Raw genomic sequence first — 21,488 nt, forward strand, 5'->3', positions numbered from 1 at the left:
ATCCATTAAGTTCGCGCGAAATAGATCCACGATCCCTTAGGGTTGTGAGAAAGAAATTCACGGAAAAAAATCAGAACGCCTAGGTTCTTGTTGCGCCGATCCAGAGTTTTTTCTGAAAAACTCTATAGTCGACCTACCCCCCTCCACGGGAGGGATCTTCAAGCATAGCATGATTATATTCATCACTTTGATAACTATGTCAGCTAGGCTGATTTCGTCAGCACCGATTCTTTCGTTTTCGAACGAACCACCGCCATCTTCCCTCCACCCTCCCACTTCGAGTGGTTGGGTTAGCAGGCAGCTTGTAATCTTTTCTTGTCATCGTCATCGAGAAACCCTTTGGGTGAGCGGTCATGAATCTAATGTCTGGTCTTGTTGAAGCAAACCCCCACATACGAGACTTCCCCCTTTTTGGGAGACTCTCGTTCCTGAGAAGTTCTATATAACTTCAATGGGTGTTGTTAAAACTTCATAAAGGCTGTAAGCCTTCCCTGAGCAAGTGCTCTGTCCAAGACAAAACTGTGAGGTTATCGTCATAAACTTGGTTCTACCGTTTGATTGTGTAAGCTGCATCCTGTCATTGTACCTCAGGTACGACGACTTATCGTTTTACACGATGGGCTTCCGAGACTTTTTATTCTACTCGTACAGGGTTATTGTCTCTAGCAATTAGTAGGGTGGTAGCTCACGTTTTTTAACATTTCAAGCCCCGCCCATGGGGAATCAGACATCCTTTTCTGTGTATGAACGCTGGCTAGCTTCTCCCATAAAGAGGAAGGGCAAACCAAAGGAGAACTGATCACTTCTATAACTATATTTTTGTTTGAGAACATGTGCGCTCTCATTCAAAAAATTACTACAGCTTAGTCAACAACGATCAAAAATCCTTGGGCATAATGTTGCGATTCAACGCACATACATTATTCCCGCAACTCGATTCATTGCAAATGTTTCGGATTACGCATGCGCTTGCGCAGAGGGCAAGTACATATGCGTGTAAGCGATCTTTCTGCCAATAAGGGCTATATACATCTAGCAGTACATTACTTGGCTACTTTCCTGTAACCAGATATACGGCATTTACATTCTGCCTTCTTATAGGCACTTTTTCCTTTCTCACGATCGGAAGTCTTAGTCTCCTACAACGACTCTGAACGGAAACTTCTCGTAAGCATATCTGTTTCCTAGTAAGGAACATTCAATACTAGCATTTTATGATAGTCTACCGATCGATCGGAGACGGTGAAGTATGAACGTTTTCGTCCTAAGGAGGAATCTCCGTTATGAACGTTTTCAACGTTCTCCAACTGAATTCTGGACACGATTTTAAGTCGGGCTAAGCCCATATGCTTGTCATGCTCACCGCACCATTCCATCTTTGTCCGTTGGCCCAGTTCAGAAAGGTACCAGCATTTATCTCTCTTAGATAACCATCTAGCAGTAAGAAGCCTCGGATGGACAGAGGACAGCTAAGTAACCCCATCTGCTCGCGTCATTCCGGGTAAAGGAATGTGCTTGCAGATAATCTGAACAGGACCACTCCAGATACTCCTAGTGTCTTTGAATCATCTTGTAGCCAACAAAGTCTTAACTTTGTGGGGTCCCCCGACTGTGGTCATGCTCGCAATGGCTCTCGAACAAGATGTATTTATTCCAAGATTGGTGGGGCAGCTTAGAGGTGTATGCTTTTTCCCCCATTCGGTCTGGTGAGAAAGTCCCTCGGCCAAGTCAGGATAAGCAAGATCTTATCAATGACCCCAGTAGCTTTGCTATGTGGCATCACTCACAATGGTTCCCGGACCCTCTACATCTCCTAACAGAGTTCCGAGGGATCTTCTTCCACGACACAATCTTCCAAGTAGCCACATGCCAACACTTTCCAAAGCTGTAGCTTCGACTTCACGCCTGGAAACTATCAATCCTACACCTCCTCTTTCAGAGAGGCGTTTCACAACGAATTGTGGAAAAGATGTCTAGACGCCTCAGACCCTTTTCAGCATGTCTTCCAAGCAACGTGTTCGGTCCTTTGTAACTGATGTCGTGGAAAGATACTCTCCCTTCGATGCCTTTACAAAGTTTGAGATAACTTGTCCCCCGTCAGATCTCAACCTCCTCCTAGCAACGCGGTTAGGGTCCTCTCTACGAACCTTTATGCCAGGCAACAGATTGCTTCCTTACATGGAAGAATGCTACTCACTTGGGCTTTTTTACCCAAAAGAGTTAGTGAGATGTATGATCCATCTTCTGATGTCTCTGGGAGACGGGGAGAAGTAATCCTCGGCAGTGTCCCCCCGAGTTGATTGCCAAGACTCCAAAATCCGAGTGTGCTGTACCCTATGTGCAGGCCATTCCAGATAGAAGTCTTCATTCAGTAATCAAAGATCCTTTCAACTGACGTCTATCCAGTGAGGAGTGTGTGTGTTACCTTAAGATTGTTCCCATGTGTTGGCACTGTTGACCAGCACGGGGAAGGTCAAGAGGAGGAACATAAGGATTTTCTTTCCCTCCGGAATCGGAAGGCTATCGAGTTTGCTCTCAATCTAGACACTCCTCCATCCTAGGACCCAGAGCTCGTAACATCAGTGGCTTGACTACGTTCCTGGCATTCAATGAATTACTCTGTGGCGCAGATACTGTAAGTGGTTGTGTGGAAATGTCAATCAACCTTCACATTCCACTACCTGCAAAGGCGTAACCCTCAGGAACATGGAGACCTTTTCGTTTGGTTCTGTGGTGGTCGCACAACAAATGATCCAAACACCTCAGGCTCCTTGATGGACAAGTAACACAGGGTTGAGGGCTGAGGTTACCGGGGTTAGTTTGGGTTGAATGAGTAAGAATGACTGGCTTCTTTCTTCCTTTCACCTTCTCCCCTCTGGGGAAAACAGATCTGCAAGCCTCAGCATAGCTGACCTCACCTTGCTGCAGGTAAGATTCATTTCCCTTGTGCCTCCTAAGTATAGAATAATACTTTATGTCCCCAATACCTTGTTGATGGGAGGGTATTGGGTAAGTCTTAGGAACTAGGTTCTGTACTTGAGTTCCTATGTTAAAGACATGCCACATTGTTAGTTCCACTCACAAGCTTCTGCAGCCCGCTATCAGTGCATTACCTCATATCGGCACTTGATTTTAGCGAGGGTAGGGTTCCTTCTACTATCGATCACAGATTGAAATAGAGAGAACCCCGGGTTATGACCAGGCCAGTTGGTGAGGATTTCCTCCATCCTAAGAGTAAGTCACCCCTATAAATAGTAAACAGTGTGTATTTACGATGGAACAAATAACAAATTTGGAAGCAATTTGTATTTTTCCTAGTATACAAACCTAAAGCTATTTATACAAATTGGCCGACCACCCTGTCCCCCGAGAAGTCTAGCCATAAAGCCAAGAGGTGTGAGTTAGCGTGGTAGCCAGTCTACCTCCCCCACCCTCTAACTAGCGGATGGGGTAGTATCCCTCACTAAAATTATCATGGCTCTTCTTTCAGCTACGGCGAAATTATATCCCTAAAATAACTTCAGGTTTATATATACAAGGAAAAATACAAATTGCTTCAATTTTTTATTTCTTCTAGAAAATTTTTCCTGTACAAGATTTATTATGTAAGAAAACATTATTAGCAGTGCTCAAACTGTACCTTCTAAAGCACATCCTTTGGGGCCTGGTTCTCAGGAGGTGAGGAAGGAAGGCGACTTTGACCTGTGGACAAGCTACATTTCAGACTGCTCTATCATTATCTCTCTGAGAAAGTGACATTCCTAGCCTTTCTTCTTGACGTGAGCCGATTATTCCAAGGTCCTGGACCTGAGGACCTCGTGGCCTGCCTTGGCCAATGATGGAATTCCATCGGTAGAGTGTAGAGAAACTGCTAAAGGTCGTAGCACAGATAATGTGCTGCCCATTAACTGCTCCCAGCCTGCCAAAGGAGATCTCAATCCTCCCTTCCTTTTGTGTGGTCAACACCAACTGAGAAAGCCTTGACAATGACTTCAATTACCCCTCTCTTTTTCTCCGCCCAGTCCTGTGTACCTTTGTCGTCTACCTCTGCTGCTGAGCCTTCACATGCTGCCCGACTGCAGAAGACAAAGACCTGTACAAAGTTTTAACCAGACTATTTACAGCTCTTTTCACTGCTCCTGCTGCAAGTACACATTGCCCTCTTCCTTCATCCGACAGCGAGATGTCCAGGTCATCTCAATACAGAGGATGAGTTTGTTCTGCTGAATAAGGCCTACTACATCGTGATGAGAGACCTTGGAGTCAGCAAATCCATGAATATGATCTCCTTTATGCAGAACTGTATCCACACACACCAGGACTTTACACATAAGGGCTTTTAGGAACAAGGTGGCACGAGTATTTCACAAGTTAAATCTCAACACAATAGTCACCAAAAGGCAAGGCCCCCGATGTAAAGCATTCCCACACCATCTCCCCTGTAGATCAAGGGCTTTACATGCTTATTCATCTTCTGCAGCTTAGAGGTGTATGCTTTTTCCCCCATTCGGTCTGGTGAGAAAGTCCCTCGGCCAAGTCAGGATAAGCAAGATCTTATCAATGACCCCAGTAGCTTTGCTATGTGGCATCACTCACAATGGTTCCCGGACCCTCTACATCTAACAGAGTTCCGAGGTATCTTCTTCCACGACACAATCTTCCAAGTAGCCACATGCCAACACTTTCCAAAGCTGTAGCTTCGACTTCACGCCTGGAAACTATCAATCCTACACCTCCTCTTTCAGAGAGGCGTTTCACAACGAGTTGCGGAAAAGATAAGATGCTTGCCCAGTAGTTTCTCCAATACAGTCTTCTCAAGTTCACATTCCATGCTCCCTTTTTCCTAGTGCTAGTTTTTTGCATGAATGGTCTTCACACGATCTATCCTTGTAGGAACATTTGTTAGCAATGACTCCACAAGTTACCTCTTTCAAGAGGAACTCAGTCCCAGGAAAGACAGGGATCCAACCTAGTTGAGGTACCAAGGAAACTCCTTGTGGCTCTCAACCTGCTTTTCCAGCCCCACCTGCACACCATTTTGTGTTATAATTGTCAATTCACATGTGAAGGTTACTGAGCATCTTTCCCAAGAAAAACTTTATTTTGCAAGGCATTCTGCATAAATTATGCAGACATTTACCAAGCAATGTGGACCATCTACAATTGGTTTTGTAGAAGGGTTGTATCTCTAACCTTAGCCACTCCACCTTCGCCAGCATTAGTCTCAGTGTCGGGGGTGAAAAGCCAATTGTTTGAGGAGCTTTGAATAATCCTTTCCTCCTTTGAAACTCAAGCCAAATGGATTCCCGACTCTCAAAACAGGTTGCTCCAGGGCCCTGACACCACATTTCTAGTTCCAAACAATTTCAAGCAGGTGATGAGTGGAGGACTCCAAGCCTGACTAATCATCACAGTCTCAAGAGCTCTCGCTTTCCGAAAAGATATGTGGTCACACCTGTGGGATTTGGGATAAGAAGGCTCTGACTAGGACTTCCTCTTGAAAGGATTCTGTACATTCACGAAGGAAGGAGAATGGATTAATGAGGTTGAATCATTATTTAGGGACTATGATCTCCAATACAAGGTCTTTAGAATTAATGTTTAGTAGAAGATTGAAAAAAGCAAATCAGAGAATTGCTAGGTTACGTAAAAATTTAGATATAAAATTGCCTGAAATTACATATAAAGTGTCCATATAGTAACACTGATCTCACTAAACTGATATACATTCTGACCGAGTCATTGTAGTATGACAATGAAATAATCTCCAATAGATTTTGTAGATTTGAGAACAAAGCCCTCCGAAGGCCTTCTTATATTAGGAGTTGAATGGCAGGGCAGGAGTAGAAATGAAACTATAATAGAATACTTAAGTGTCATATGTGGATGAGATCATGATGAGGGACAGATTGGAGATGGTTTGGGCATGCTCTTCGCACTCCCCAAGAGAGATTAGTTTCACCACATATTCAGGTGGGCTCCACAAGGCACTAACAGAGTTTGAAGGCCAAGGCCTACATGGTTGAGGACTATAAAGTGCAAAGTAGATGGAGAAGTATGGAATTAAAAGCTCAAGATAGAGATGACTGGCGAAATCTAACAGAGGCCTTTTGTATCAATAAGTGTAGGAGGAGATTATGATGACATTCACAACCTTTTACATTCCCCCCTCTCTTGCTACTAAGTATGGGGATGGCTATCATGACTTTGAGCAGTTGACAGAGCAGAGGGAAAATTCCTGGGGAACAAATTCGACACTGGCAGTGTCTCTTGGGTCCTCTTCCTCATTAGAGAGAATACTGTATTGTGCCGCACTGATGGCTCTACTCAAGGAAAATCTCACCATTGGACTCCCACAACTCATATCTCGGGATATATAACTGTCTTGAAAAGTGTCTTGAGTGGGGTGGGGTAAGTTTTTTCACCCAGGCTACTTGGTTGCTGGAAGTGTGTGGTTAATTAACTGCTGTACTTCAATGTTCTGTTAAGTTGTTGAGCGAGGTGTGGCAGTTCTATACCTGGACGGTAGGGTTTTTGTTCCGGATAACTTGTCTCATAAACTGTTGTCCTCCTTTCTCTCTGACTTGAATGAACTCTTCATTTTACACTAAAGGCACCAAAGACCTCTTTTTCCAAGATTAGGTTTGACCTATGCTGGGAATGAACACCATAGGGGGATGGAGACCAGTCATTGACTGTCATTTGAACTGTTTTGTTTTTCAAACATAGTTCAAAATGAAACTCCAGTACAATCTTACAAGCATTTAGACATATTGTCTTTCTGATGTCCCGTAGACTCAAGGATGCATTCAGATTCCAGTCCTTCCAAAATCAAGAACCTCCACGTTGTTATGGGGGAAAGGCGATTGCAATTTTGGGTTATTTTCCTTCCGCCTGTCCACAGCCCCCTCAAATGTTCAGAAGAGTCATCGCCCTGGTGCTGGGTGTGTGCTATGGGCATCAGACTTTGGCATCACCAGGAGGACTGGCTGTTACAGGCAGATTCCAAATCTGTACTGTATTTGGGCATGGATAATAAATACAGCCCAAGCAAGGGTGTTCCACCTGGAGACAGGCTACTCCAATTCAGATAGGTCGCAGCAGCCTTTTCCGAGAACAACTCCCTTGAAGGGAAAATATTGGCAAAGACTTCTGGGGCATCTCGCATCTCTGGAACAGTTGGTTCCTTTTGGAGGAATACATTTAAAATGTTCCATCCAATGGGAACTGAAATCCCAATACTGCTAAAGAACACTCACAGTCTGTTCTGGTTAGAGTCCTTCCAGAAGCGAGACAACCTGGGTGAGGGGTCTCTCTACTTTGTGGGTTTCCCCGATTATTGATATATTTATCACACGCCTGAACAAAAAGCTTGAGGTGCATCGGCAGTGATGTTAGACGAGTTATAATCCATGGGACAGAATGGACATTCAAGTGTACCTCCATTTTTTCTGATAAGACGTGTTCTCAAGACTTTCAAGTAACACCAGTCGCCCCGAAGTGACCTTATGCAGCGTGCCATTTTCTCTCATCATGCTCATAGCATTCCCTTAAGAAACATCCAAACTGCCCCACTCTGCTGTGCCAGTCACACATTAAAAGGTACTACAGCACAGTGGCCTGCTTCTTGATGGCTGGAGGTTATCCTGTATCTTCTCAGAGAGAAAAGGTTTTCAAGACAGACTGCAGAAGAACTTTCGGGATACAATAGCTCAGTCCTCTACAGGTCACTGTTCTGTGATTTTGTAGTCAATGGAACACTTATCTGCTTGAGGCCAGTGTTCCAATAGTAGCAGACTTTTTAGTCAACCTGCAGGGGAGGAGGAACTTCTGTCAGTCACCATGTTGAAAGGCTTCGGCTTTAAACCATGTTTTTAAACTGAAGGAACTACATCTCTCTCCTTGCAGGAATTATAGGCTTTGACTTGTTTTGAAGTAAGTCTTGCCTCCCTCAAGAAATCAAACCCCCAATAGTGTGATCAAGGTTCCGAGGTCCTGTAAGATGTAATTTATGAACCCTTAAAGTCTCCTCTGATAGGGATCTTAACCTTTAGATGGTCTTGTTGTTAGCCTTGGTGTCTTCTAAACGAGTGAGCGAGCTTCAGTCTCTTGTTATTCATATCACACACTAAGGTCACAGGCAGCTAGCTAGCTATTGTTCTCCTTTGTACCCTACTTGCAAAAATGCAAAATCCATCATTTAATTACTCTGTTTAACATGATCTGTTACTCGTGTCATATAAGGGCTCTCCGTTTTGCCCTACAGTACACCATCTTTTTGTAAGTGCGGGCAGGATGAACAATCAAGTCACTAAGAACCCAATTTCCTTCTAGTTTCAAGAACCATTTTCAAAGTGTATAGGCACATGATGTCAAGAGCAATTGCTGCCACTATGGGCATTACAGAAACCACTCTGTGGCTCAAGTTCTTAAGTTATGTGACACTTTTCATAGGGCCTGTGGTAGCAGCTCAGAAAGTAAACAAGCCTAGCTTCTTACAGGACATGTAGCGTAGTGTCTAAGTTAGCCATTTTACTTCATCATTAATTATTTTGTGAGAGTAGAAATTCGGGCCCTCTCATTTTGAAAGTTGTCATCCCCTTTACTTGGAGTTAGCCAGTTCCATGCTATAGTTGGTCAGACACTTGTGCAAGTAAGTACACTAGTGACAGGTAGTGTTTTACTGTTTGTAGAACTGCTGTCCTCTCATTCCTTTTGAGGGGGAACATATTTTTAATGCAAATCCTCTGCAGTAATTATAACTAGCCTTTGCATGGTCATTCCCTGACCCTGACCCTTGATATCATGATAGTGACACTAAACACAGCGGTCTGTGAGCGATTATACCTTTCAATTCGGGTCACGGGATGCAAGGACAAGAAGCACTGTTTCTCCTGTATTCGGCCTGGCTTGTTGCCAGACATGGCCAATAGGGAACTTCTCCCTCCTAAATAAGACTCCCCTTTTAAAGAAGGGTTTTATGCTTAGGAGAAAATCACTTTTTATAAATGAATTGTATTTTTCCTAACTATGAAAACCTGAGTCGTTTAAATTTTACTTCTCGCGACATCCGCCTCACAAGTCCCAGACAAAGTTAGACTGACTTGCCCACTGTGAGTAGCCTGTCCACTCTGCGGACTGGTGGAGAGTGGCTGCTAGATCCTAGCTAATTCTTCATTGGCCATTTTTAGCTCGTTCGAGAGCTACACCCTTTTAAATAACTCTGGTTTGTATAGCTAGGAAAAATACAAATTTTTTTTCAAAATATGATATTTTGAGGAACATGAAGTAGTAGTTGTGAAGCAGAAAGCCTCCTTTGGGGTTGTCTAGGTTTGTTTTTCTTTCCTTCATGATCAGGATAAGTTGGTGCAACTAAAGGGGGCCACTGCACAAAGTAAGGCTTTTATAATTAACAAGTTGGTCTGTAAATCTTTTTGTTTAATACTACAGTACATCTCTCTGACCTACCCAGACGAGCTGTCTTCATATTACTTTCCAAGTTAGCTACCTGATTTTCAGTTTTTCAGCAGAAAGAAATGTTAAATCTAATATGGGAAATTTGAGCCCTTCTATTGGTTCTTACTGAGCAAAAAATTTACAGGTTTTAGAATAAATATGCTTGAAATAAATATTAGTAATAAAAACTTGCAATATAATAGGGAAGATATTGGAATAAAATATTTGACAACTTTCCCATTTAAGAAATGTTTGCATGCATTGCTACTTTTGAAATACTGTACTATACTGTCAACATTTACAAGTTGACCATCACTAATCCGGTAATCTAATCCGGCATTATTTTCGCTACTGGCCGCCTAGTTGGCGGTACTGTTTCTCAATTATTTTTGCTACCAGCCCAGTTGGCACCGATGTTTCCAACTTGAACAAATATAATTTAAGATGCACCCTCATTTCAGCAGGAAAACAGCTTAGTGTAGTGTTGAAAACAGTCTAGCTGCACATGACACAAGCAGGAACATACCATACATTTCTGCGCATATAAGACGAGGTCGAAAATTTAGTCAAAATTTAAAGAATTACAAAACCATCAGTGCATAGGCTAGCTTTTGCTGTATACTTAAAAATCCCAGATAAATATAATAAAGACAATTTTATATTATGCTTTTGCTAAATCCCAACATAAAACCACAACTACTGCTTTGTTTAAGTTTCATCATCGATCATAACGAACAAACGAACGCATCTGTGAATAAGTTAGCTTTTGTAGCAACAGGTATTGGTTATGAAATATTAATATTATTAAGTCTATCCTTTCTAACACTGTCTAAAGAAATATGAAGATTTAACGAGAGAGAGAGAGAGAGAGAGAGAGAGAGAGAGAGAGAGAGAGAGAGAGAGAGAGAGAGAGAGAAACACGTATTCTTATGATAAATCATAATAAGTTCTATAAACGAACTGTATGGATACTGTGACTATTACTACATATTGGTGCTTATGTATATAATATTCATTATCGCAATACGGTAGCATGACCTTGAGGTCAGCTAATGCCTACCAAAAGTAATTATCGATTATTCAAGTGCTCAATAAATTGAAAAATACAATACATACATGCTCTAATAAAAGTGCAATAATGCCCAATGAAATATGAAGGCTTAATGATGAATAGAATATTAAATACTATATGAAGCTTTAAAAATTAACTACCCGTACGCATCCGTGTGCAGACACACACAGAAAGAGCGAGGTGTTCGGATGACAACTACTAATAATGGCTACAAATGAACTGTATGAAAACTGTGATATCTTGCCTGTAACATATTGGTGCTGATGCTATTTCATCATGAAGCTATTTCGAATAAATTAAGAAATTATATATAAAATACGCCACTCACATGTGCAATCTTTCGATATGGAAGCGAGACCTTCAGATCATCTGATCATAATTAAAGGTAAACAAAATATTACGTAATTCTTGATGTTTAAAATTCTTTTCAAAATTGAAAATTAGAATAAAAAAAGGAAAATGAAAAAATGATTTAATAGAGTAAATGATATCATATTAAACAAATAATTTAATTTGATTTACAGTAAGAAAATATTGTATTGTTAAAATATGACTTAGAAGATTGCCGACTCATCATAAATCTACGGAAACTTCACTTTTCTCGACTTACGACACACCTCGGGGACGTATACCGGTCTTAAGTCGATGATTACCTGTATTGATAATCCGGGAAAATGGATAATCTGGCACCCTCTCGGTCCCAAAGTTGCCGGACTAGTGATGGCCTACCTATACATAAAAAAAAATAATAGATGATGCCCTTCTTTGGATAAGATTTTTTTTTTCTTTTTCACAGGTGGTTTGAAGGCTTCTATTGGGAGGGACTAAAGAATCGCAGTTTAACTCCACCCATTGTCCCCAATGTTCGTTCCGTGATTGATTGCAGCAATTTCGACGAGTATCCCCCTGATACTGAAGGACCTCCTCCAGATGATAACTCGGGTTGGGATATAGATTTTTAAGTAAGGACTTGTTTTGCGGTTAGTAAATTAATCTTGTTGAAAAATCTTACAGAATCTATTTCCTGAAAGCTAAAGTAAACTTACAAGGTTATAAACCTTTCAGTTGCAGTTTGTGTCTATGTGTTGTGACATTAAGTGCCACAATAATGATGTTGTATGGATATGCATCAGTCACCTGCTTGACAACTCTCTGCAAGATGAGAGAACACAGTCCCATAGATTCTGTATTTTCTAATGGCTGCATAATGTGCGGACTAAATATCCCGAGATAATATCAAGTTGTAAATGTTTGGTGCTGCAAGCATCCTTTTCAGGGGTCCACAACTGAGTGTAAACAAGTTGCACAAATAAATATTTATTTACTTATTGGTTGGTGCTTTACTCCATTGCATTGGGGGAGGATTGTTCTTTATAAATTGTGTACAGTAGCTTAGTAGTTTTCACTCATTTTTGTGTCTCGAGAGAAATAATTAACATTGAGGCATACTTTTAATTTGTGGTAAATTATAGCTGAAGTAAAAGTGTTAACATTATTTCACAGATTAACTCAGGAAACCTTAAAATATGGTGCCTTAATGCAGTGAGTAATAAAAATATCTTTCACCTACTGCCTGTCTATGTACAATTAGCCACAGAGATTTTATCATTCAGTACCTTCCAAATACAGTAGGTTTTTTAATCCACCAATGTGATAATGCATTTTTGTATTTTGTTGACCTTTTAACATGGGTTGTAGGTTTTTTGTTCCTGATGTGAAGTGCCAGGACCATAACTGATGTAGTTAACTGTATATCTTGTTTATAACTTAGATGCATACACTTTCAGTCTGCCTTTCTTGGTGCTTCATTGGAAATTCAATCATGAAATCATTGTTTAAAATTGACGTTTAATGGTGCTTGGAGACATCTGAAGTATGTAAATTAGGTATACTTCACTTAGGTTGTTTTTGTGGTCCTCGGGCTCTGTATATTCTTGTCTTAGCTTAATTTATGATCTATGTCATTGCTTTTTTCTATTTCTTTCTATGTCTCACTAGTTCACCTCAAAATGTTTCATGTGAATAGAGATTTAGACTAAATTATTAGATTTGTTATTGCTTAATTTAAAGCTGGCTTTCATCCTGTTTGTTTTATAAGTTTCCATAACAGATGTAGAAGCAATTCAAGAATAAAATTTACCCCAAATATTCTTTGTAATTACGAACTTTAAATACTTAATGTAAAAATGGCTCGTGTCACTATTGAAATATGGGAGGTGTGAATTATCTTACATAATAATAACAAAATATATATTATATATGCCTAAAACATTGTTCTATAATATTTGAGCACCTGTAAACAGGCTACAACATTTTGTGCATAATTCTTAAATGAGAGGAAACTATATGCCAAATAACTTTTCTAATATTCTTAAGTGAGAGAATAATGTTAATGTGTAAGAGAGATTAAGCAGATGAATAAATGTTTTTATTGTGAATGTACATATTTTATATTCATAAGATTTTTCTAATTTGAGATACAAATATACGATGTTACCTTATGCTATTTTATCTGAATTTTGTAAATTGCAGTAACTCTCTTAATCTGCACTCAAGACAAACCGGACGAGTTGCATCATTTTATAGCAACTGTATTTATTTAGTAGTTAACTTTTTCAGTAAAGAACTGGAGAAAAGTGATATATGATATTCAAGAAAATATATGCATAACCAAACAAATGCTTACAATACAGCACAGTATAAGTGGGACTATTTTGCTGTTCAGTGGTCTAGATTTCTATGGTACTAGAGGAGAAAATCTATAAGGATTAAAAGTAGGCAATTAATTATTATACAATCATCAGAAGTTTGCATTTGGTTACAAAGTTAATTTATATATCAGGATGCAAAAAAATTAAATACATTATATTGTGTATTTGGCAGTTAGTTTACATGTGAAAAAGTCTTTTTGTTTTGTTTCTTTGCATTTAGCTAATAAATGAATACTGTAGTCAGAAAATCAAGTGATTGAAAGCAACAGAATTGTAGTTAATTCTTAGAAATTATGTATCATGTTGAGATTCTCACACTTCTCCTCAGAAATAATTTTATACCATTACAGTACTAGTAAATATATTGTGTTTGAATAAGGAACCTTAAGGCTCAATGCACTTGATCTCAAGACCCTGTAGAAAAAAATGTTGTTAAAAGTCACAAATATGCACCTGGAGGTACTTTTTATTCTGCACAAAACTTAAGATATTGTATGTTAACAAAAGCCTCATGGACAAGGGTCAAACGTCTTCAAAAGTGATTGCTGTTAATGAAATGGTTATGAAATGACAGCATCATCATATGTTTCATTTTAAAATATCCAAGTACTTACTACGTATTTCACTCACTATTGAAGAATTTTGATCCCACCTCCTCGAGCAGATCATCCGCAGTGCCTCATGACATTTTCATGATCATGAACTAAAAAATGTTTAAACAAAGTATTTGTTTGAATTTATTAAATAGAGGCTAAAAAGCTTGAATAAATTGTGGAATGGACATATGGTTTTCTTATTCCTTATACAAGTGTTTTTTAACCAAATTTCTACTTCTAGCTTTGTAACTATGAAAATGATTGCTGTAGGCCAAGACAGATTTGAAAAACCCGCCTTCAAGATATTTACGTTAATATAAGGCCACTTTCAACATCAGTTCATTAGGTATTGTATTATCCCAAAAAAGTTGGCTGGGTAATGTGCATTTTGTCATGAATACAATTTGCATTTAAATGTTGTTAATTTCATCATACAACATCCTCCTACTCCAAAATTTTCAGGTCTCCTCTTTTTAGATAATGGCAATTCTTCAACTGAATTGTAAGTATTATTCTGGGCTCCCTCACATCATGTATTCATCAGTTTCCCTGCTTTTCGTTTTCCTCTAATTTGTGCCATTTACTTATTTCTATGAACCTCCCCTGATTTTCATATTCTCTCTGGAAACTTGTTACATTGATGCTCAATGCTCACCCATAAAACTTAATAAATTTTCATTTTCTTTCCTTCTAAATGGACTTAAATTTACTTATAGTAAAGTAAGGGGACACACTAAGAGGTTACAGGTAATAAACCAATCAAACCGTCCTGCCTTTGTCTCCAGGCTCAGCGTCGCTGTCGGTTTACACACAGGCCCCGTACTATAGATTGTTCAGCATTTAAGTTTTAGTGCTTCTATAGATGTCTTTTCCTAGATTTGGTAGTAATTACTACATAAATTGATCAAGGAATATTTTTCTGGACAACCATGATATGCATTCTCTTTGGGTATATCAGGGACAATACAGTATTGAAATCTAGATGAATATTGTGAGGAGTGTGAAGGGTTCAATGTTCTTCTTTAGGAAAACTATGTTTCTAAGGTTGCTGACCCAATTGAAATTTAAAGCATAAAAGAAAACTAGCTTTTAGTTCAAGGGGAACTCCAAAAGAATAGGCTAGTTGATTTTACCAGGGATAATGACACACCAGCAAGGAAATCCAATGCAGCACTTAAAACGAAAAAGAATATCGGAAGACCAGCGATTCTCCGGTTAAAGGCAGTAATTCTGAACTAACGTGCCCTATTTTGAACTCTAACTAATCAAGTAGAGTTTAGTAGTTCTAGTGCTCCAGTATGGGTTCTGATGGTGCACAGTGCATAACAGATTTGAGGTCCTTCCAGAGCCTCCACCGTGCTGCAATCACATCCATTGCAGGAAACATCAACTGACCTCATTAGGTCTTTGTTTTGTTACCGTTGTGTGATCCTCGTTGATTGTTTGATTGATTTGAGGTTTAATGGCATCCTGACATCTGTCATTGACGCCGATATCATTTATTGTAAATAAAAAATAAAAGAATATTCAATTAAAACTATGAAAGCAAAGAAGTCATTTTAAAAGTTAAATATCTTTCAGACGACCTGCTTCTGAAATAAAGCTGAAAATACCACTAGCATGGTAAGACACATCATGTCCAAGACTTTTGGCAAGGATGAACCTGCCATCCTCACCTCGAGCCACAAACATATCTATTTCTCTAACTACTATATGTGGGGGTATCCCTCACTATTAATGGTACCAAACAGTCGTTGCAATATGGTTGATGTTGGCCAGCACGCAAGAACTCGTGTCATGCAAGTGTGACCAATGCGGAGACGACAAAGAGTAGTCTCCCACTTTCGGGGCATCCCGTTATACCTCCAAGGGGATATAACATTACTAATTTCTCTCATTTTATTTTCAAGTAAACTATCCCAATGCTGTTGCCAATTACTATAAATAAAATTCTTAATTGCTGGTAAAAATTCATTACAGAGAATGGGATACCTCCTTGGTAGCAACTTGGCCGCAGCACTCTTTGCCAGTGAATCTGCCTCTTCATTTCCAGACACCTACATGTGCCGAAACCCAGCAAAATCAACGGATTTTGAGCGAAGTGAAAAATCTATTTTTGGGTGAGATAGCCATGTCATCCTGATGGAAGGTTCCTTTAAGTAGCTTCCTAGGGTATATTTGACTACAGTGATATTCCCAGAGAATTTACCTTAAAGTATCCAGAATTCTAACTCCTGGTGCGAATATTCTTCAAGTTTCCTTTAAGGATATCGCATAATATCAGGGGACGTATATCTTGATACGACACATAGCAATCTTCACCCCGAATAGCGTTTTTTGGGCTCAGGCCATGTCGTCCTGATGGAAGGTTACCAGAGCATTAATGTAGGATTTCCAAATGTGCCTTAACCTAAAGACAATATTTCCTTGGTCGCTCAGACCTTAGAGACATATGACGTTACCATTATTCGTCATTACTTCTAATCATGAACTATGTTAGTGCTTCCTGGCCCCTGCAGGGAAGAGTCATACCAGACTCAGGAAAAGTCTCGAGGTTTGCATATCCCATATGAACAAACCTAGCAACAAAAGCATACAGGTCTCACTGTATACCAAACCAGTCGAAGTTTGTATTCCCAATACGAACAAAGGTTTACATAAGCCACCATGGCATCCAAGGCATACCGGCTTAGCTGTGTGCAACAACAGACAAGTTTGTATCCGTGTAGGAACAAAGTATGCATAGGCAGAAAAGGTTTGTATTCATGTAAGAACAAAGTTATCTCAATTGTTCTCATGTCAATATGCAGATTATAAAGGAATAAATAAATAATGCTCAGACATATCTTCATTTATTTAAATTTGGGGCAAAATAAGACGCAAATACCAATCAATCATTTATTGATAATCAATAAATAGTAATTAGACATACATTATATAGTAACACTAAAATTGTTAGAGAAAACAGAGAAAGATAAAAATGCAGACATGACCAGATATACCTGTTTCACCTGAAAGGAAACAATAATAAATGCCACCAAACTGAAAATTTAATAAATTTTCTAATATGCATTTCTGTGAATGACTAACTTTTCACACTGTGTAAAACACACATGGAACAAGTGTTAACTTTATGTTTCTTCACCTTTAGTAACTGGAACAGTCCATAGTGTCACCCTGGTGACACTTCACTTTATGTGTTGTACTGTAAAGTGTCAACACTCACACCCTATAAATAGCAGTCCCAATCAATTCACTGTTTCTCGCAGCGCTAAGCGACAGATTTTAGCACACTACCTGCCGCCACCACATACCTTTTCAACTCTTGCACTTGCTTTGCGTAGTGTTTAAAAAACACTCTGGATGACTTCCATCCAGTGTACGAGCGAAGACGCTCGAAATCCATGTATTGGAAGAAGTTCAATGACAAAGCAATTTTTCTAGGATCGTGACCTACGGGTGTACTGTCAGGATCCGCTCTGCGAATGAAGTAGGTGATCTTCGCCCTTAGTAGTTTTAGGGACAAGTTTGAGCCCGATGTTTCTCCTTTAAAGAGCTGTCCTCCCCTGAAGTCTGAAGTTCTACGAAGATAGACCTTTAGACACACTAATGGACACAGCGAGACATCTTCCTTCAGAGGGCAGATTCTCCAGGGACCCCACCTTTTGGTAGGTAGCTCGTTCTTGGCGAGAAACGTTGGGTCAGGATAGAGATTCAGTTCTCCCACTTCTGTGAACTGAATATGGCCCTCATCCCGAGAAAGGGCCATTATTTCACTAACTCTGAACTTTCCATACATTTAATGGACACATGGCCAGTATCTCCACCTCTGTAAAATCATATAGATCTCTGTTAAAAACTACGCCCCTTCCGTAGCTAAAATTTAGGTGGGGTTTGACATCCAACTTAATGTCATCATTACTTATTTTCATATTGGACAATATTACCGACTGTGTACTGGATTTGGCATGGATAAGGAAACTATTTTTTCCGAAACGAGATATATCGCCTGGTGCAATAGTTCCTACTTTTTTCTGAATCAATTTGCATATTTTAAAATAATTCCCTGTAACCCCCTTTGATTCAGCTATAAGCCACATCGGTGGTTTTGGATTTCTCTGGGAGGGCATAACTAAATCTTCGTCTCTTTCCAACCAATCGGCAGGCCTATACACATCCAAATCTTTTGGTACTTTATCGCAGAGAGCAGCCGCGACATTCAAGTTATTAATTTTAATATTATTCAAGTTACTTATTGCACTAAATGCTTCGTCATAACTACTATAAGATATCCATGAATCCCAAGTTTCAGCTTCAAGTTTCATCCTTATTTCTTTTATACATCCATAGCATTCAAATGCTTTACATAGATCATCATAATTTGTCTCTATTGAAATTTGTGTAACATGAAGGATTCGAAGTTTCCTCGTGTTACCCAAATTACTCGATTTTGAAATATCAGTAGAATGGTCCTTTCCCGTTCCGAGGTCATCAACAGAACTTTCCCTTATCACATTAGCAGAGGTCGTCAACGGTGCCGGGGGAGAGTCAGCGTATCCAGGGGATGGGGGTTCGTTACTTAAAGAATCCATTAGACGAGAGAGAGAGAAAAGGGTTAATTTGATGTACCTGTTCGAGAATGTTAGGCCATCACACGTCAGAAAGGAAATTTGCACTCTCCACTATCGGCACAAGGAGAGTATACTTCCCAGATGGTCCACTCCATACCCTACCTGAAGGATAGCATCAAAACAGATATAGAGGCACAGGTGTAAGGTGAACCCGCCTGTTAGGACCGAGACCAAGAAATTATGGAATCATCCTCCCCATATCTGTAATGACGGGCTTCCGGGGCTTCCGGCCAAAAGCCGAGAGTCCTACCCCAAGTATTGGATCCCCCTGGATTCCGAAGACCCAACACTTGAGAATAGTTCCGCCAAAAAGGTCCAAACCATCTTCGGGATGGCTGAAATCATCCAATACTCTCACATATAGCTTTGAATGCAAACACTTCCCAACCGTGATACCTCCTCCCACTCATCAAAGCAGCCAGCAATAAAGGATGTATGAACATCCCCGCCGGGGCTACAATGGATGTAGAAACATCCAAGCCATAGGAAAAAACATACATACATATACCAAAGGCGCTTCCCCCAATTTTGGGGGGTAGCCGACATCAACAATGAAACAAAACAAAAAAGGGGACCTCTACTCTACGTTCCTCCAGCCTAACCAGGGACTCAGCCGAGTTCAGCTGGTACTGCTAGGGTGCCACAGCCCACCCTCCCACATTATCCACCACAGATGAAGCTTCATAATGCTGAATCCCCTACTGCTGCTACCTCCGCGGTCATCTAAGGCACCGGAGGAAGCAGCAGGGCCTACCGGAACTGCGGCACAATCGCTCGCCATTCATTCCTATTTCTAGCACACTCTCTTGACTCTCTCACATCTATCCTCCTATCACCCAGAGCTTTCTTCACACCATCCATCCACCCAAACCTTGGCCTTCCTCTTGTACTTCTTCCATCAACTCTTGCATTCATCACCTTCTTTAGCAGACAGCCATTTTCCATTCTCTCAACATGGCCAAACCACCTCAACACATTCATATCCACTCTAGCCGCTAACTCATTTCTTACACCCGTTCTCACCCTCACCACTTCGTTCCTAACCCTATCTACTCGAGATACACCAGCCATACTCCTTAGACACTTCATCTCAAACACATTCAATTTCTGTTTCTCCATCACTTTCATTCCCCACAACTCCGATCCATACATCACAGTTGGTACAATCACTTTCTCATACAGAACTCTCTTTACATTCATGCCCAACCCTCTATTTTTTACTACTCTCACATCTATCCTCCTATCACCCAGAGCTTTCTTCACACCATCCATCCACCCAAACCTTGGCCTTCCTCTTGTACTTCTTCCATCAACTCTTGCATTCATCACCTTATTTAGCAGACAGCCATTTTCCATTCTCTCAAAATGGCCAAACCACCTCAACACATTCATATCCACTTTAGCAGCTAACTCATTTCTTACACCCGTTCTCACCCTCACCACTTCGTTCCTAACCCTATCTACTCGAGATACACCAGCCATACTCCTTAGACACTTCATCTCTAACACATTCAATTTCTGTTTCTCCATCACTTTCATTCCCCACAACTCCGATCCATACATCACAGTTGGTACAATCACTTTCTCATACAGAACTCTCTTTACATTCATGCCCAACCCTCTATTTTTTACTACTCCCTTAACTGCCCCCAACACTTTGCAACCTTCATTCACTCTCTGACGTACATCTGCTTCCACTCCACCATTTGCTGCAACAACAGACCCCAAGTACTTAAACTGATCCACCTCCTCAAGTAACTCTCCATTCAACATGACATTCAACCTTGCACCACCTTCCCTTCTCGTACATCTCATAACCTTACTCTTACCCACATTAACTCTCAACTTCCTTCTCTCACACACCCTACCAAATTCTGTCACTAGTCGGTCAAGCTTCTCTTCTGTGTCTGCTACCAGTACAGTATCATCCGCAAACAACAACTGATTTACCTCCCATTCATGATCATTCTCGCCTACCAGTTTTAATCCTCGTCCAAGCACTCGAGCATTCACCTCTCTCACCACTCCATCAACATACAAATTAAACAACCACGGCAACATCACACATCCCTGTCTCAGCCCCACTCTCACCGGAAACCAATCGCTCACTTCATTTCCTATTCTAACACATGCTTTACTACCTTTGTAGAAACTTTTCACTGCTTGCAACAACCTTCCATCAACTCCATATAACCTCATCACATTCCACATTGCTTCCCTATCAACTCTATCATATGCTTTCTCCAGATCCATAAACGCAACATACACCTCCTTACCTTTTGCTAAATATTTCTCGCATATCTGCCTAACTGTAAAAATCTGATTGATACAACCCCTACCTCTTCTAAAACCACCCTGTACTTCCAAGATTGCATTCTCTGTTTTATCCTTAATCCTATTAATCATTACTCTACCATACACTTTTCCAACTACACTCAACAAACTAATACCTCTTGAATTACAACACTCATGCATATCTCCCTTACCCTTATATAGTGGTACAATACACGCACAAACCCAATCTACTGGTACCATTGACAACACAAAACACATATTAAACAATCTCACCAACCAATCAAGTACAGTCACACCCCCTTCCTTCAACATCTTTTCCTACTCTCGTTTCATCTAGTGCTCTCCTCACTTCCTCTATTGTAATCTCTCTCTCTCATTCTCATCTCCCATTACTGGCACCTCAACACCTGGAACAGCAATTATATCTGCCTCCCTATTATCCTCAACATTCAGCAAACTTTCAAAATATTCCGCCCACCTTTTCCTTGCCTCCTCTCCTTTTAACAACCTTCCATTTTCATCTTTCACTGTCTCTTCAATTCTTGCGCCAGCCTTCCTTACTCTCTTCACTTCTTTCCAAAACTTCTTCTTATTCTCTTCATATGACTGACCCAGTCCCTGACCCCACCTCAGGTCAGCTGCCCTCTTTGCCTCACGTACCTTGCGCTTTACTTCCACATTTTTCTCTATATATATTTTTCATACTTCTCTATACTATTACTCTGCA

At 40.3% G+C, this 21,488-nt stretch overlaps 1 protein-coding gene and 1 long non-coding RNA gene across 5 annotated transcripts in view; one reads left to right on the top strand and one right to left on the bottom strand.

The window, feature by feature from the left end:
• for (cGMP-dependent protein kinase for) overlaps positions 1-14,020 on the top strand; it is a 749,843-nt gene extending 735,823 nt beyond the window's left edge. For all 4 annotated transcript variants that reach the window (XM_068346112.1, XM_068346109.1, XM_068346110.1 and 1 more), the window contains one exon: positions 11,325-14,020. In XM_068346112.1, the coding sequence (XP_068202213.1) occupies positions 11,325-11,490 (166 nt within the window). In that variant the 3' untranslated portion in view covers positions 11,491-14,020. The remainder of the gene's footprint in view (positions 1-11,324) is intronic.
• Positions 1-21,488, bottom strand: part of LOC137616399 (uncharacterized) — a 536,300-nt gene that overhangs the window by 3,765 nt on the left and 511,047 nt on the right. The gene's annotated exons all lie outside the window — the stretch shown is intronic.

Source organism: Palaemon carinicauda, chromosome 22 (assembly GCF_036898095.1).
Source record: "Palaemon carinicauda isolate YSFRI2023 chromosome 22, ASM3689809v2, whole genome shotgun sequence".
Lineage (NCBI taxonomy): Eukaryota > Metazoa > Arthropoda > Malacostraca > Decapoda > Palaemonidae > Palaemon > Palaemon carinicauda.